The 19506-nt window shown below is 36.7% G+C and overlaps 1 protein-coding gene across 2 annotated transcripts in view; it reads right to left on the reverse strand.

Moving 5' to 3' along the window:
• Nucleotides 1-19506, reverse strand: part of CORO2A (coronin 2A) — a 167743-nt gene that overhangs the window by 4755 nt on the left and 143482 nt on the right. For both annotated transcript variants that reach the window (XM_043972382.1, XM_043972338.1), the window contains 5 exons: nt 18693-18809; nt 12445-12549; nt 11232-11328; nt 5514-5626; nt 2193-2283 (listed from right to left, as the gene is read on the reverse strand). In XM_043972382.1, coding sequence (XP_043828317.1) covers nt 2193-2283; nt 5514-5626; nt 11232-11328; nt 12445-12549; nt 18693-18809 — 523 coding nt within the window. The remainder of the gene's footprint in view (nt 1-2192; nt 2284-5513; nt 5627-11231; nt 11329-12444; nt 12550-18692; nt 18810-19506) is intronic.

A 19506-nucleotide genomic window follows, 5' to 3' on the forward strand; every position in this document is an offset into this window, starting at 1 on the left:
TTGGACCAGAGTGTATTCATTATCCTATTTTGTTTCTGGATCTCTTTGACATTCAAGCTATAAATCTAGTTTTCCAGAATCAATGTTGGTGATAATATTTAGCTTTTTATCAAAAAGGTACAAAATGAACTACATGTTTCCTTTACAAGGACTCCATGAGTTCTAAACATATTTAAAACAAACTCTTTCATCATTAGTTCAACTTAGATGACAGAGATGGAATCCTTTAGATCCAATGACTAGATCAGTGGTCTCTAAACTTTTCTTATTGCACAGAAAACAATTTTGGAATCTACATTACCAACAGGTGCATATTTATGTATTTAGAAATAAATATGGTTGAGATTCATAAGTTCTTCATGCACTATTGTATGTATATGCACAACTATTTTATTATATAAATTAAAACTGACACAAATAGAACTTTTAAAAGGATGAGATAAAGATGAAATCACATTTTATTCTAGAGTCAGTAGGCAATCTACTAAAGTTCATTGAGTAGGTGAATGATGTGACCAGATCTATATTTTAGGAACTCACTTTGACGGTTGTGTGTAGGATGAAGAGGGGGAAGATGAGTCAGGGAGACCAATTAGGATGTTATTGCATTAGTACAAGCAAGAGGTGATGAGGATCTTAATTATAGGGGGATGGGTATGTGAGAAGAGAGAAGGGGGACAGATATGAGTGAAGTGGAGGTAGAACTGATAAGATCTGTTGGCTCATTGACTATGTGGGGTGAGGGAGAGTGAGGCAGCTAGGAAGGCATCAAGTTTGTGAACCTTAGTGACTGGAGTAATTTTCTTCATAGAGACATTTAGAATAATTGGGTGTTGGGGAAAAGATAATGTAATTTTTTTGGATGTGGACAATGGGGGATTTGTTGTGCTTGATTATGTATATTTGTTATAAGGTTTTTAAATTGTTTTTATTTGTAACGATTAGAATAATGCCACCTGCTGGAGAGCTACTGTAGGAAAGCTCTGCCATGAGGAGAAGGCGTCTAAGGGCAAGCCATGCGGCTTTTCTTTGGCATCAGGAAGTGACGTTTGCTTGTGGGAGGAAGAAGGGGCAAGGCTGGATCTGTCACTCTCTTTTGCCAGGACTCTCGTGGAGAGCAGAGCAGAAGAACTGTAACTACCCGAGATAGCAGAATCTAGGCCTCTTTTTCTCTCTCTTCACCAAATTCTTATTCTCCTTAATAAATGCTTAAAAGTCTAAACTCTTGCTAAAGCTTATAACTTATTGGTGACCATTCATTAGATATTTTAGACAGACTAGCTCATATTGGAGGATGGAAAAGAGAGAAATACTTGTTAACTGAAAAATGAAATTAAAAAGAAAAAAATCCCTTTTGTATGGAAGAAGCACAAAATGTAATGAATGAATTCTTCTTTTTTTTTTTGTGAGGCAATTGGGGTTAAGTGACTTGCCCAGGGTCACACAACTAGTAAGTGTTAAGTGTCTGAGGCCGGATTTGAACGCAGGTCCTCCTGAATCCAGGGCTGGTGCTCTATCCATTGTGCCACCTAGTAGCCCCAAATGAATTCTTTAATGAAGATCACAACCCATTTGAAAAGGGGAGGGAAGCGAAGCTCATCATAACCCGTCTGAAAATGGGGTAGTTAGATGGGTTGCAGAGTCCACCCTCAGAGTCATCTGTCACAGCCACAAAGTAATCTTGGGGAAAGACAGTGGGTATATTTAGGCCTCTAGGTAGCACATAAAGTTCAAGGCCTAGAATCAGGAAGACATCTTCCTGAATTCAAATTTGGCCTCAGACACTTGTTAGCTGTGTGACTCTGGGCAAGTCACTTAACCCTTTGTGTCTCAGTTCCTCATTTGTAAAATGAACTGGAGAAGGAAGGGAAAAACCAAACCACTCCAGTATCTTTGCAAAGAAAACCCCAAATGCTGTCATGAAGACTTGGACATGACTCAAACAACTAAGCAATAACAATAACACCAAACAACACATGTTTGGGAAATGCCGAGGTAGAGAAAAATGCTTCATGTCAGCTTTGGGTCCAATAATTCACTGGGCCTTGATGAAAGACACCATATTTCACAACGTTTTTGAACTGAAGTCACAATAGAGCAATTGAGTTATTCTTTTTTTTTTTTTTTGGGCAATTGAGTGATTCTTCTTGTTGTTGCACCAGAAGGCAAATATCCATCCCTGTAATCCTGACCTTTATTCATTCCATTCAGCCATTCTTGTGCTGTCAGAGCTGGCTGGACTCCGGCTGTCAAGGGGTAGATATCTTCTTGGTATGATTCTGACTACAAAAACAAACAGAAAGAGGTAATGTGTTCAAGGCAATGACAACCTAAAGGTGCTACTGATGACAGACACTATATGTGGTTAAAAAAGTATTTTAATTTTCTTGGTATACAAATTGATAAAGTTAGACTGATTCTTTAATGTTGATGTTATAATATGTGTATTTTAATTTAGACTTAACAAATCAACCATGTTACGATAGGTCATCATTCAACCCTGATGTTTTACCTCACATGCAGCAAATCGACAAAGATGATGAAATATGAGAAGATATAATGTTGGGAAGGTTGTGGAAAGATATATATATATACTCATGCTTTGTTTTCAGAACTATGAATTGTTACAACCAATTTGGAAAGTAATTTGGAATTATTCATATGAAGTGACTAAAATGCCTATTCCCTTTGACCAAAAGATTCTACTGTTAGGCATATATGCAAATGAGGTAATTAATTAAAAGAAAGTTCTCATAAATCCAAAATATTTATGGCAACACTTGGACTCCAGTTTCCTCTTCTGGGGAGTTAACTTAGAGGGCTTCTGAAGTCTCTTTCAGCTCCAGATCTATTATCCTATTAATAAACTGGTTTCCAAAATAGAAATTTTTGGAATGTTTTTCCAAAGTAGAAATTTTGGGAATGTTTTGGGGAATTGACCCCGTGTTAGATTTTGTGATAGAGGATAGGTATGCCAGGCAGAGTCTAATATTCATTTGGAATTTTTGGAGAACAGATTTCAAAGGTTTCAGAAAAAGGATAGGTCAGATGCAGTGGCCTAAGATCCTAGAGAAGAAATCAGTTTATCAGTGTCAAGAAGCTTTTAAGATAATTCTGAAGACACAAAGAGAATTCCAATGAGGAAGAAGGAGAAGGAGGAGGTTTCTAAGGAGAAGAACATCTGTACAAAGATGACTCATCAACCAAGTTAAAATTTAACCAAGTTAAATTTTAAAAGATGTGCAAATGATGGCAGCAAGGGCAGGTTAGCAAACCATGAATTTCAAAACTTGGCAACTGATTTTTAAAAAAAAATTTAATTTTTTAATTTTTTATTATTTTTTTTTTAGTGAGGGAATTGGGGTTAAGTGACTTGCCCAGGATCACACAGCTAGTAAGTGTTAAGTGTCTGAGGTCGGATTTGAACTCAGGTACTCCTGACTCCAGGGCTGGTGCTCTATCCACTGGGCAACTGCTTTTAAAACATTCTCAGGAGTCCTAAAACTTAGAATGGTTTGGAATTGGTGAAGAATGATGAAGATAATAAAAAGTGTAAGTAAAATTTTAATTTATGGGAAAAAGGAAGATCAAAAAAGGGATAAGATTGCTGCTCATAGTGAACAGGATGACAGAAAGTGACTGAATGAAAGTGGAGCAGCTTCTGTGTCCTCTACCAAGGAAAATAATATTTGCTTAACTGAAAAAAGAATTGATACTAAAGATAAACAGAAATTGAAAAAAGCTAATAGTGAGTTGATATGCAAGATAAGCAAGATAGGATGAGAGGACCAAGTGGTCCTTGACAAGGTCAAATCACTAGGCCAAGATGAACAACGAACAAAAGTTTTGAAAGAATCCTGGATGTAATTGCTTCAAGGGACTTTTGAATGGAGAATGGAGAATGGTGTCATGGGGACTGGACTGGAGAAGGGCAAGTGTTGTCCTGAATTTTGAAAAGAGAATGAGTGCAATCTGAAAACTATAGGGTGGTGAATTTGACTTCAATTCCTTGCAAAAATTTAAAATTCTATTAATTTTATAATGAATATACTTTTTGATAAATGAACATTCAGAAAAGGAAGCAGTGAACACAAAGGACCAGAATGGTTTCATATAGAATAGTCCATGCCACATAAAAGAATACAAAGAACATAACAGAAAAAGATTCAGAGGGAGATAGAGCTTTGAAATCAATGTTTTCTACCTATCTCCTCACACAGAAGTACAGATTGAGAATTTTTTTTGACATGGCCAATGTCATAATTTGTTTTGTTTGATTATACATGTTTGTAAAAGTTTTTTTCTTTCTTTCAAATGGGGAGGGGGGAGGAGGAAGGTGGGAGAGAGAAGACAGATTTCCGTTCATTTAAAAATTAATAAAAAAGAAACTATATAATTTATTATATTCTTCAAAAAAGGAAATAAACAAGATGGAATAGAGATTCAACTTCATATGAAATCCTTTTTTTCTTTTCTTTGTATGTAGACATGTTTATTAGTGTTTGTCAAATTTAGATAACAAAAACAAGAGTGTGGTTTATGCCAGACACTCACTCTCTCTCTCTCCTTCCCCCAACCTTGCTGACCCAGCTTTGGAATACTTTAGATGTCTCTTACTTAGTTTTAGCAAAAAATTTTACAAGTTCTCTCATGTTATTGTTGTGGACAAGATGGAGAGACAAAGAATAGTACAGTTACATTTATTTGGAACTGGATGAATGTCTGGGCCAAAAGAGTTATCATTAATGGGTTGGGGACAACTTGAAAGAAGGTGGCATGGAGGGCCACAAGGATTTGTCCTTGTGCCACTTAATATTTTCATCAACTACCTTGATAAGGCCAAATACAGCATTCTTATCAAATTTTTAGCTGACACAAAAATTAGAGGGAACAGCTAATTCTTTGGATGACAGAATTGGGACCCAAAATATAACAGATTAGAATGTTGAGACAACTCTAAAGAGACAAAATTTAACAGGAATAACAGTAATGCCTTAAACTTATGTTCAAAACTCAACTTGGTAAATACAAGATGAGAAGGTGTGAAAATAATAATACATTTGAAAAAGATCTTAGGGGTGCTGGAAGGGTGGAGAGGGTTTGGTGGACTGTAAGTTTAACACAAGGCAGCAGTATGATCTGAGAGACAATGATGGTCCTAGATATCATTAAGAAAAGTATATTCAGAAGAATGTAGGTAATAGTTGCATACTCTATCCTGTTTAGAACACATCTGCCATTTTGTTTTTTGTTTTGAGAGCTGCATTTTAGGAAGGATGTGGTAGAGTTGGAGAACATTCCAAAGGAGGACAATCACTATGGTGAAGGTTCTTGAAATTATGCTGTATGAGGATCTGGAAGGAATGAAAATATGCTTCATGTCAACATAGAAACAGTGGTGGATGGGACATCTACTCTGATGGCACAGTTAGGCATGGTTAAGGGTTTCCATCACAGTTTTGCTGTGGTTGAACTATCTTCCCTGTAATTGTTTAGTCATGGAAGCCACTTACCCGTCGAGGGACAATCATTGATACAGGCTCGATGAGACCTTTGGTGGTTATCAGTTTGTAGAATCTGAATATCTCACAGGAAGATACATCCAGACCCCTCTTTGGCATGATTCCTAATGGAGAAAAAAGAGATCATGGGAAATGACTAATACTTCAGCAGTGGTCCATTGGGCCTACATGGGGACAGCTCACACGGACAAGGTCTGTGTTCTATATACCTTTGTATTCCTAGTAAGTAGCACACTGCTTTATTCATAGGTGCTAAATTAATGTCTGTCAAATCAAATTGTATACTTCTTACTCAGTGAGTCTTTACCAGAAAATTCAACCAATGGCTTTTCTTCCTTCCCTTTACCTCCTCCCCTCAGGATACTATTGGCCGTCTTTGTGAGGTAGGTCATGAACATGATTCGAGATTATCCCTATTTTTTCTGAGAATAGGGATAAAAATTATGTAGAGTTGAAGTGACATATGTGTAGTCCTATGATACATCACCAATACTGGCAAACCAAATCCTGAGTATCTGACAGAGTAATCCGTGGATTGTTCTTTGAGAGCCAAAGTGTCTTAGGATGGTGGGCTGGAAAAACTTGGAAAAGGTATGGTCTGGAGGACCAAAGTTTAATGTATTCTTTTGTTCCTGACTCCTAGCCTACTGGTTAAATCATTGATTAGCTAATGAACGTGATTTTTGTCCTTCACATAAGTGTTATTCAGACAAAGGAAAAAGAATAGCTTCTCTGCTGGCCTAGATGTTAATATGTTAAAAAAAAGATACAGTTCAGGATCTCTAAATAAGCAAAAGTTTTCCTGAAAAAGTCTTCTTTTCCATTTCTGTTAATGGCACCACCTCTCTTCTAGCCTTCTCATTCTAGAAACCTTGGTTTCATTCATTCCCTTCCTTCATCCCCTCTATCTAATTAGTCACCAAGTTCTATCTTTTCTTGCTTTAAAATGTCTTTTAGTTTCACCTTCCTCATAATTTCCACTGCTATCTCGCTAGTCTAGGTTTTTTTCACCTTGCATAAGGGTTATAACAACAGTCTCTCAGCTGGTCTCCTTGACTTAATCTGTCCCTCCTTTCAATCCATCATTACCTGACTCTTTTCTGGGTGACTATGGCCTACCTCATCACCTACATGAACTCCTCTGCCTGCCTTTTAAGGCCTTCCATTATCCTACTCCACCATATCTATTATAACAATACTTTGATATATTTAAAGATCCATCACTTCAATTTCTCAGTGTGAGTGAACTCTATCCACTGATGCAGATCACAGACCTTCCATGCCTCATCCAATTGTGACTAATAAAGTTTGCTGCCTGGTGGCCAGCCTTTGAATGATGACCTCTCTGGTTAGGTTGGTCAATCCTCCAATGATGGAAAGCATGGTCTAACACCAGTCTATATATATTCAAAGCCTTCTCAGCTTGGTTCAGACCTACTCCAATGTACCATCTGTGGCTATAATCTTTAAGGATGCAGAGAGATGGCATAATGAAGTAGAACCTTATGGGAACGACAGTCATTCGTATAGAACAGTTTAATTTACAAAGGACTCATCATCAAATCTGACCCTTTCAACAACCCTGTATGATAAGACAAATATTATTATTATTTCTACTTTACAGAGAAGGAAAATGAGGTTCAGATAGCCAGTAAGTGGCTGCTACTGATTTTTTTTATCTTCTGACTCTAAATATAGTGCTCTTTCCATGAAAACATGTCAGTGTAATGAGGATGATGTTATAATTTCCATCAAAACCTTGGTCATATAAAGGGAAAGAAGTTTCAGAGGTGAATTTCTATCTAGTAAGTACTAGAGTGGGGTTTGGAGGCATCTAGAGCAGTGCAGAGTGCTGGGCTTTGAATCCGGAAGACTCATCTTCATGGGTTCAAATCTGGCCTCAGACATGAGCTGGGTGACCCTGGGCAAGTCATTTAACCTTATTTGCCTCCACTTGTCATCTGTAAAATAAGTTGCAGAAGGAAATGGCAAACCACTCTAGGATCTTTGCCAAGAAAACCCCAAATAGACTCATGAAGACTCAAACATGAGAGAAACAACTGAACAACAATAAGAATTGGGATTCAAATCCAAGTCTTCAGGTGCTAAATCCAGTGGCCTTTACATTAATTACATCATTTTACTACACAAGTCTTACTTCTCCTCCATTGATTTTTCTGGTTATTTCAGCCCAAATAATTTTTCCCTCTGAGGTCCTATTGTACTTGCAGTCAGCATCATATAGTTTAACACTCGATTCTCTTGATAATTCTATCAAATTCAAAGTTTCATAAGCTCCTGCCTATGTGCCAGTGACTGCTAATCTTACCTACTATACAACCCTAGACTGGCAAGTTCACTTATAACAGAGTACACCTTGTGTTTCTTTGGTTTTTCCCATGGACTGAAGCACATGGTTGGATACATAACAAACTAAGCCTTCAGTAAACACATGTTGATTGGTTGGCTTTCCTGTTGAAGTTACTTTGAACCATGCCACATATTTCTGCATAAACAGTGGGAGGAGTCATCCAAGTTCTTTGAGAGTCTATAGGCCCCTTCTGACATTTGTTCAAAAAAACCTCCTAAGTCCTTTCCCATTATTTTAACAACTTCTTAATCAGCTCTACTTTAATTCTTTAAAAATTTATCTTTGATTCTTGAAACAAAGACTGATGTATTCATTGCACTTGGGGGAGGGTCTGAGCTAAATGTTTGTGGGACAATGATTTTGGGTCTTTAGGAATTTATTTTAGAAATTAGTGCTGTGTCTAGAGTACATTCCAGTTGTTTTAATGCCAGAGTTTAGGTTTTAGGGGTTTAGGAATTAGGATTTTTAATATTTTGGTGTATTTTATTTTATATGTTTAAAAATGTATTTTTTTGAGTAGGGGTCCATAGGCCTCATCAGACTGCCCAAAGGAGTCCACAATACAAAAAGAACCCCTGTAAGAAGTTGGGCTTCTAACTGATTTCCTTTTTTGTTTGTTTAGAGAAGGGTATGTTAGGCTTGGTAGAATCAAGACTTTTAGCCAAATTAGGCTTCCATAAATGTTGTGAATTTCTTTCGGTATAATCATTAATTTCTGATCCCCCTTTCTTATTGGGGCCAATTGGGTTTAAGTGACTTGCTTAGGATCACACAGCTAGTAGGCTGGATTGGAACTAGTATATCTCAGTAAAAAGATTAGATCTGGAATCAAAAGATTTTAATTTGATTCCTGGTTCTGCTGCTGCTTTACAACCTATCAATTGACTACAGACAAGTGACTTTTTTTTTTTACTTCCTAGGACTCAATTTCCTCATCTCTAAAACAAGGGTGCTTTTGACTGGCTCACCTTAATGATTCATTCTAGCTCTTTTTCTGATGATTCTCTTTTCTAGCTATAAAGCCTATGAGCCCATCTGATAGCACCATCTTAAGGTCAATGTGGGAACTGTTAGGCCCAATCCCTCTTGGATTCCCTCCTGGTTTTCACAACTCAGTTTATTTTTGTCTCTATTTCTTTCTCACATGGGCTTACCCATCCACTTTAATCTCTTACATTTTACAGACATTTAAAGCTCTGTTTTTCCCAATCAATAAACACTTTAAAAGTGTCTACTATGTGCCAGGTGGGGCAGCTAGGTGGTGCAGTGGATAAAGTGCAGGGCCTGGATTCAGGAAGACTCCTCTTCATGAGTTCAAATGTAGCCTCAGACACTTTACTGGCTGTATAACCCTAGGCAAGTCACTTAACCCTGTTTGCCATAGTTCCTCATCTGTAAAATGAATTGAAATGACAAGGAAATGTCAAACCACTCCAGTATCTTTGCCAAGAAACCCCAAATGGGGTCATGAAGTGTTGGACATGACTGAAAAAAACCTCAACAACAACAACAATGTGCCAAGCACTGTGCTAAGTGGATACAAAAAGAGGCAAAAGACTATCCCTGCCCTCTAGGAGCATAGCAATCAATCAAAAGGGAGGAGCTTAAGCAAACCTGCCCTGTTGCTTAATGCAAATTTCTCTTACTCCTTAAAGTCCTCGAAAGCATTCCAAGATCCCCCTCAGATTATCCACAAAAATCTCCCAGATCTGTTTTCTCATCCTTCACTAATTAAATCTACTTTACTTCAAGTACTAGCATTCAAGGTAAATAAAGAAAGCTGCTTCTTATTTAATATTGTTTTTGTCTTCAGTTACTAGTATTGTAAATTGCAGGTGGTATTCTATTTGTCATTACAAACATATAGTATTTAAGCTATATTATATCCATATAAGATATATATGGATATATATATTTATGTATACCCACACATATACACATATATGTGCATATGTGTGTATGTATGTGTGTGTATGTATACACACACACAGAATATGGGACCAGACAAAGTACAAATGAAGACATGCATGCTGGAGACAAAATCATTTTGAAATCATTGAGGGAAAGTTTCAAGATATCCATAAAGAAGGTATGATATGGGAGAATTGGAAAAAAATATATGAATTGGCATTATTACCCAAAAAGTGGTCAAAAAGACTCCTGACTCATATTCTTTTCCCTCATTTTTGTAAGATTCATCCCAGGATCATAGATTTAGATCTGTAATGGACCTTAGAGAACATTGAGTTCAATCCCTCATTTTGTTAGATAAAGAAAGTTAAGTGACTTGCCCAAGGTCATACAACTAGTTAAGTGTCTAAAGCAAGATTTGAATATATGTCTTTCTCACTGTAGGTCTAACAGTCTTTACCTTCCTGATGCCATTGGTGCTTTTTAAGAAAGAAGGACAAACAGACCTTGTTTGTCTAACAATCTATTTATGACATCACACTGCCTCTCTTTCTTGAAGAAAAAAAAAGAGAAGGAAAGAAGTAGGCTTTTGCAAATTGTTCAGTATCAAAAATTGCATTTTTACTCTGACAATTGACTAAAAGGTATAGCCCACAAGATCCCTTACAGTTCCTCATTTGTTCATTTTTAAAGTGTTTGATTCAGGGGGCAGTTAGGTGGAACAGTGGATAAAGCACATGCCCTCGATTCAGGAGGACCTGAGTTCAAATTTGGCCTCAGACACTTGACACTTATTAGCTCTGTGACCTTGGGCAAGTCACTTAACCCTCATTGCCCTGCAAAAAAGCCCCAAAACAAAAAAACAAATAAAGTATTCAATTCAGTAGCACAAAATGCAGTCTTAAAGGTTGTACTCAACCTTTAATGCATCATTCAAGCATACTTGAGGATCATATAACTCAATAGATGTAGCCATAGGGAAAATTTTGTTACATCATCTTCAGTGTCAAACATAAGGAGAGAGTGTGCACTCCAAATAATTGCCACTGTCAGGAGGATGTCTGGTGCAGAATCCAAATGGAATAGGAATTGCTTAGAGATAATGAGGTCTTCAGTTGCTTCTATCTGCAGCTAACATTGTGCTGATGAGATTAATGCTCCAAGACCTTTCTCATTAGGGAGATTCAGAATAACTGGAAAGAGACCAAAATTTACCATCCTTAGGGGAAAAGCCAACTGGAAGAAGAACGCTTATTGTCCTGACTATGATCTACAGGTGGATAGACAGCCCACTGAGGTAGTGCATTAGCCCAAAGATACATAACTTGGATATATACTATAGACGGACAATGGGTGAATAAAGCCTGCAATATCAATTCAAATAGAAAATCATGTATCCTAAAAAAAAGTGCCTTTTTCACACTCACCGATTCCCTTTTGAGGAAGATAGGAACGATATTCTGTAAGATAGTTCAAATGTGGTTTGTCTGCACTAATTTCATAGTATCGAATATTCCCATCACCCTGTGAAAGAGAACAGAAAAGAGCAAAAGATATGGTTTCTTATTTGATCTGGAACAATATGAATAAAACAGTTACATTTATTTTTATGTTCAATTGAAAACTAAAATGGCAAGGAAAAATCATAAAATTGAAACAATAAAGATTTAAAACTCTTTTTATTTTTCATCTCCACTCCTATTTCTCAGTAGCCTTCACTCTTTCAGGGTAGAGGCCAGGCATTGCTGCATTTAACAAAAAAATGGTAATTGTACCCAAATTTTTAGGTATCTTTTCCTTTTCCTAGAGTTTGCATTTCAGAGATAATATAGCAGTTGTGGTAGTGGGTATGTGTCAGGGAAACAGTGAATAACAAAAGGGAAAGTAAGGAGTTGTGGCCAATTTTTTGGTTAAACTTTTAAAGTTTAGATAATAAAATCAAAGATTTTTGAGTTGGAAGGGATCTTAAAAGTCACCTAATTGGACACCTTCAGTTTACAAGTGAGGGAAATGAGGTTTAGAGAATTTATGTGACATGTCCAAGGTCACATAGGTAATAAATGTCAAAGGTAGGATTTGAACCCAGGTCTTCTGAGTTCATATCCAGTGTAATCCACTTTCCACTGCACCTCACTGCTTCTCTGAGCTTATGAATCTCTTACTCTACAACTCATTATGGCATGGAAGCAAAACCAGCAAAAACCTATGTTATACCAAGCTAGAAATGCTTTTTGGTAGGGCAGAGAGGTTCAATGGGCCATGTATCTACTTTCCAAGGACAACTCCACTGAAGTTCATAGAGGCTCTAGGTAGCTGAATCTGAATCATGGATATATTTTGCCCCAGCAACTCATGAAGGGTCTAGATTAAAGTATTGAGGAGTTATGATCTGCATTTATTTTAGGGATAGGTTATACATATTGATGAAATACAGCCATCAGTCTAAAAGCTTGATGTTTAAAATGTATCTCCATAATCTTTTTTTCTTATTTCTCTGATGTAAAAAACATTTGTAGCCTTAGGTCAGTGATGAAATAAAGAATTCAGTACTCAATTCGATACCCCCCCCCAAGAATTCAAGTTCTATATTATTGCATATTTAACAGCCTTAGTTTTAATTCTCATAATTCCGAAGCTTACCTTGCCCACCACATAGAGCATGTTGGTGTCTGCATCATAGAAGGGGAATAATACACCAGAAGAACCATCCAGGTCCTCTTCAAGTAAAGGCACAGAAAGGTCATTCTGTTGAGGGAAGAAGAAATTAAAAAGACTATTCAGTTACTTGTTTAATTGTAAACCAGTGTTTCCCAGCCCAGACTATATAGTGTACTGGGAAAATCTCTAAATTTTCCATGACTAATGTTCCCTCATTCAGTATCAATAGAAAGGATTCATAGGGCCCAAGGGGAAAGGTTTGGAAGCCAGAGAGAAGTAGAAGTAAAGTAGAAGAGGAGCCAGTTTTTAAGAAAATTTAAGAAATATGGACCTTTGGTGGTAAAAGTATGGTAGACTAATAACATTTTCCCAAGGATTGGCAATTTGGGAACGACTACCACAAAACACCTTTCCTTGGTTTAATGTGATGTTTCCATTTTATTGAATCCATAGAGTCACAAAATATTGGATCTGGAAGGCATTTGAGAGGTTATCTAGTTCAACCCCATCATTTTTATAGATGAGGAAACTCAAGCCCTAAATAGTTGAAGTAGTTTTCCTAAGGTCATATAGTAGATTAGTAGCAAAAACAGGAGTGATACTTAGATTTTTAAATTACCAGGCCAGCATATTTTCTATGATTCCACACTGCCCCTCCAAGAATAGCCAAGCAAGTTATTCTCAATTTGGAAGAATCTTCAAAAAGCATGGGTACTGCCTTCTGCATCATGGATATCCCATGGTGGGGCTGAATCCTTGGCATTTCCATTGCCAAAGCATATTCCCCAAAGCATGATTATATCACTTATTTTGCTCAGAATTACACCCTACATTTTAAAACAGTAGTGCGTGTAGTTGGGTTGGAGGGGAAAGATGTAAGACTGATTTCATTCTTGTCAAAATTTAATGTATTAAAACAGTTATCAAGTGAAACATAAAAAGGTAAAAAAGAAACAAGAAAAACTAAGAAATTTAATAAGGTTACACTGTTTCTAGTTCTGTATGATAAGATAATATTTGTAAGTCTCAATAACTTTATTGTAAAAGTCATTATTAGTACAATTAGGGGTATATTTAAAGAGCTTGTGGTCATAAGGTAATATTTAAGATGATAATATTTATAAGTCTAAAAAATGTAATATAAGAATGATTAGAAAGTATATGTAGACAGAGGGTATGATCATAAGGTGACATTGATGATGCAACACCATGTAAAACAAAATAAAAGGCTAAAAAGAAATTGCATGGAAGAAGTAGGAGGGAAGAACACACACATACACAAAGAGGCATAAAAATTATCATAATGGAGGGGAAGAAAGGGGACATGGGCAAAGATTAAACCTTACTCTCATCAAAATTGGCACAAAGAGGGAACAACAAATACACTCAGTTTGATATAGAAATCTATATTACCCTATAAGGTTGTTCAAATAGGGACAGTGATAATAGAAGGGGGAGGGGGGGACTGATACAAGAGAGGGGATATTGGGGAAGGTGGTTATCATAAGTAAAACAATTGTGGGAAAGGAGAGGATCGGGGGTCAGAGTGGGAAGGATAAACAGGTGAAAAATAGCATGGAGAGAAATAGACAGTCATCATAACTATAAATGTCAGCAGATTTAAAGCAGAATGATACATACGGGTAAATGTAAAGAGTTGGAACAAAATCTATTATGCATCAGCTGAAGCAAAGAAAGCAGGGGTAGCTGTTATGATTTCAGACAAAGCAAAAGCAAAAATAGATCTAGTTAAAAGAGATAAAGAAGGAAACTATATTTTGCTGAAAGGTACCAAGGACAATGAAATCATATCAATGATATATTATATACATATATGCACCAAATGGTATAGCATCTAAATTTTTGAAGAAGTTGAATGAGTTGAAAAAATCTCCAGGTTCAGATATATTCACAAGTGAATTCTACCAAACTTTTAAAGAACAATTAATCCCAATACTATATAAATTATTTGAAAAAATAGTGCTTCACAAAAGCCTGGAAAGATGATGTATTGAGAAGTGAGCAGAACCAAGAGAACATTGTATACAGAGACAGCAATATTGTTCGATCAAGAACTGTGAATGACTTGAATATTTTCAACAGTACAATGATTCAAGACAATCCAAGACAAAGAATGTCAATGAAACATGCTATCTGCCTACAAGGAAAAAACTGTTATTGATGGAACAAATTGAAGCATGCTATTTTTCATATTTTTTCATTAAGTGACAAATATGGTAATGTTGTGTATGATCACATAAGTATGGCCCATATCAGATTGTTTGCCACCTTGGGGAGTGAGAGAAGGAGGGATAGAGATTGGGACAAAAAAATGTAAATAAAAATGTTTAATCTGGAAAGGCAGAGGTGGGGTATACTGAGAAGGGTACAGGAGGTATATGTGTATACACACACACACACAAATGTATATGTTGTACCTTTATGAGTTATTTAGGTCTTATTTATATGGTAATTATATTTAAACAAATTTGTCATATAAATTATTTCTAAATTATATATTATATTATATTATATGTTATTTATAAAACAATTATTTAAGGATTTAAAATACTAAGTTACACGTATTAGAATATATCTAGGTAGGGACAGCTAGGTAGTACAGTGGATAGAGCACTGGCCCTGGAGTCAGGAGGACCTGAGTTCAAATCCGGCCTCAGACACTTGACACTTGACACTTAGTAGCTGTGTGACCCTGGGCAAGTCACTTAACCCCAATTGCCTAAAAAAAAGGAATATATCTAGGCATATATAAATGTAATAATGTAGAAAATTTACATTGTATATATCATATATGTGTGTATGTGTATATTATATCTGTTTGATATATGTATAAAATTAAAAAATTAAAATTAAAATAAAAAAATAAAAACAGAAATGGGTTCGTCCTTACAGATGGGTACTGTAGGAGGGAAAAGACCTATAAGCAGGATAAAAGGAAAGGCAAAGGTCAGTAACCACTGGCAGGTGGGGACAAAAGGGAATAGCTAAGAAAGCTTTCCATCCTTGTAATTTGATTTTAATTTAAGTAAACAAAACTTAAAGCAAACACTTGATCTATACATATGAATATTTGGGCACTAGAGCAATAGTTCTTGTGTGAACCATTGGGCTGGTCTTATTTGAAAACTGATAAGGAAATTACAAAATTAAAAATGAAAGTGAGTCCTGGTTTGTGTAGAAAAAAAAACCCTAAACCCTATCTGTTAGCATAAAAGAGATAAGAAATGTTGACCTAATAATACCACTACTAGGTTGGTATTCAAAAAGAGATAAAAAACCCAAAAAGTTGAATTTGAAATTGAGGAGATGTCCATCAACTGGGGGAATGGCTGAACAAATTGTGGCATGAAATTATGATGGAACATTATTGTTCTGTAAGAAATGATGAGCAGGATGCTATCAGAAAAATCTGGAAAGACATGAGCTGATGCAAAGTGAAATGTACTGTATACAAAATAACAGCAATATTGTAAGATGATCTACTGTGAATAACTTAGTTATTTTCAGTAATACAACGATCCAAGACAACTCTGAAGGACTTATGAAAAATGCAATCCATCTCTAGAGAAAGAACTGATGGTATCTGAATACAAATTGAAGCAAAAATTTTTTAGTTCATTTTTCTAAAGTTTTTTTAATCTGTTTTCTTTCACAACCTGACTAATGTGGAAATATTTTGCATGACTACACATGTATAACACATATCAAATTGCTTGAATTCTTAAGGAGGGGGTTGGGAGGGAGGAAGAGAATTTGGAACACAAAGTTTTAAAAATTGATGTTAAAATTTGTTTTTACATGTAATTTGGGAAAAATAAAATTCTAAAAAAAAGAGATAGGAAATGGTAATTTGGGGGCAAATATCTTGAATATATTTTTGGAAAGTCATCTTCTTATTAAGGAAAAAGAGGGTTTGGGTCTGAAGTGATTAGTCTTCATTGATCAAACTCAATAAATAATGGATAACCCTCCAATTCCCTTTGCTTGTAGGGATAGAATCATATTTAGGAATCTGGGAAGGGATATGGAACATTTTCTGGATGGTGATCCAGGAGAAATATTATCAGATATCTCAAGAAAGCTGCCTTGTTTGGAAATCATGTGACTTTGTGTGGAGCCTTTAAGCTCAGTTCTTTTAGGGATGGACTTTAGTTGGGATTCAGCAATGATAAGGATGGCCAGGAGGGGTCAGACCAAGGTCTATAAATACCAGAGTCCAGCCATTTTGAGTTGGCCTGGGTTCTTGTTTTGACTATATAGAGCCAGGGCACTTTTTATGTTTGTGTAGGCAGTTCACCCTCCATATTAATGGAAGACCTGGAAAATGTCCATCTTGTGACCAGGCTTAGAGGAGTCAGACTGACATATCTCTTTGATCCTCCTGTAACACCAAGAACCTGTGTCCAAGGTAGAGTTATGTCCAGTTATATTTGTGTGTTGGAAAAGAACTTCAAGGGTTGGATCAAGAAGGCTATAACACAGAAGATCAGGTGACCTCATATAGAGCTTGGCAGAAAAAAGTGACAGGGTAAGCTTCAGGTTTGCTTGTCAGCAAAGCTTAAACCCTCTGGGAGAAAAATACCTAAAGAACACACAAAGAATCAGAACAGAACACACACCTACATCAAGGGGCTGTTGCAAGAACTAAAGGAGGAAATATAAGAAAACCATTTTGGAAATCTTAAAGTTATTTTTAAGGGGCAACTTTAGGTTGTGGCTTTTGCCTTTCTTTATATCACTAGCACTTAGCACAGTGCTTGGCACATAGTAGGTGCTTAAAAATGCTTATTGGGGCAGCTAGGTGGCGCAGTGGATAGAGAACCGGCCCTGGAGTCAGGAGTAGCTGAGTTCAAATCCGGCCTCAGACACTTAACATTTACTAGCTGTGTGACCCTGGGCAAGTCACTTAACCCCAGTTGCCTCACTAAAAAAAAAAAAAGTAACATTTCAAAAATGCTTATTGACTGATTGGCAGAGTCAGTTTTCTGTAAGGGCCATATTGGTTACAAGAAGGCTATTCACAGAATAGTCTTCCAGAGACCAACCCAGATGAGTTGATGATAGGGCACTTCTTCTGAGTCTCTGCCTCATAACCCTAATGACATGCTTGTTAAGGGGTAAAATTCTAGCTAAACTGTCTAAAATATCTAATGAGTAGTCGCCAATAAATTATAAGCTTTAGCAAGAGTTAGACTTTTAAGCATTTATTAAGGAGAATAAGAATTTGATAAAGAGAGAAAGAAAGGCCTAGATTCCTTTCTATTAAAGGGAGAGTGCATTTCTAGCTCCCTTCTCTGCCAGAATCCTCAGGAAAGAGAGCGAGACCGAGTGCCAGTCTCTGCCTTCCTCCTCCCACTAGCCAGCGTCACTTCCCTGATGCCAAAGAAAAGACTCCTGGTCTTGCCCTCAAAGACCTTCGCTTCATGGGCAGAACTCTTCTACAGTAAGTCTCCAGCAGGTGGCATCATTCCAATTGTTACATGCTTGAGTCCTCAAATGCAAAACTACACTGAAAAATAGTTTTTATTCACTCAAAAGTATTGAGCCTAGTAAAGTATGGTAAGGTTGTTAGAGTCATTTGAAGAAATACAATATTTAATGGACTTACAGTAATTGTAATACATATCATTGTAACACAGATAATTGTAATAGAGATCTTTATTCTATTAATTCAGATTTATGCTTCTGAACATAACCACATATAAGTATATATAGGTATATGTATATATGTATAGATATATGTATATATGCACACACATACATTCATACATATATGTACACACATATAGTGATATATACCCCAGGTATTCATCGTTTCCCCAGGTACCAGGACAAGCAAAGGGTTCACTGTATTTATTCTGCATGGACAATATCATGGCTAAATATAGACACAGTGAAGCAACATGCGTAGTTATATAGGGATATAACTTGAGGTCTGCAAGTTGAGTATTGACTAGAGAAGAAGGAAATTCTGTCTCTACTAGATGCGAGTTCATGGCTATTCTTCTTGCCATCCGGCAGCCTAGCATAGGGTAGAGGCAACAAGCCATTTGTCTAGTCCTAATCTCTCTTGGTCTTCTATCTAGCTTATAGGGTAGAGGCAACTGAATAGGACAAGAGGAGAGAGAAAAGAGAAACTTGAATTAGGTCTAAGGAGTCCCAGCCTGGGACTTGCTCTGATCCTATGTTTTGACAGTTGACTGACTCACCTCATTCCATACTACAATTTGCCTGTTGTTCCATCGGGATGTTCCAGTGGACAGCAGCTTTTTCATATTTCCTAGAAACAGCACTTTGTTGGCTCTGTGGGACTTGTAGTTTGCTTCCTAGAAGAAGATACAAAGTATGTGAGCATGAGGACATCATTTGAGTGGATCGATGATTATCATCCCCTCTCAATGAACCTACCCACAAAGTGGTGGACAGGAATGAGTTATAATTTTGTGGGATATTCTGGTAGAGTGTTTCTCTATGTTATTATTCTTGAAGATCCTCTGTGTCAGCTCGAGGAAGCTTAATCAGATAAAATCCACATGGAAATCCATAAACAAAAAGGTGGAGAACATCTGAGTGAGAATAAAACTTCTTGTTGTTTGTCCTTTGTTCTCAGAGGGGACTATGACAGATGTCATGACTTGCAATGAATTGAATTTAAGTAAGGAAGGGCTGTGCAATGTCACCAGCCTTCACTCTCTCCTCCAGAGCCATCTGGGTTCAATGGGAGAACTATTACAAATACCCCATCCAAAAATTTCCTATTACAAGTCAGGAAAATGGCTTGGGGATGATAAATAGTAAGTGATGGGAAATCGACTTAAGTTATTTTTAAACTAAAGTTATTGTTAATCATTGAGTGCATTAGGCTTCTTTAAGATTCATGGAATCCTAGAATGGGAGGAACCTCAGGGTCAGCAGAGTCCAACCCTTATCTGAAACACAACTTCCTCACAACAGAGTTGGGAGGCAGGAATCACTCCAACAATGATAGGATATCAGAACTCCAAATGGTTGAAAATATTTTCA

This window comes from Dromiciops gliroides, chromosome 1 (genome assembly GCF_019393635.1).
Source record: "Dromiciops gliroides isolate mDroGli1 chromosome 1, mDroGli1.pri, whole genome shotgun sequence".
NCBI lineage: Eukaryota > Metazoa > Chordata > Mammalia > Microbiotheria > Microbiotheriidae > Dromiciops > Dromiciops gliroides.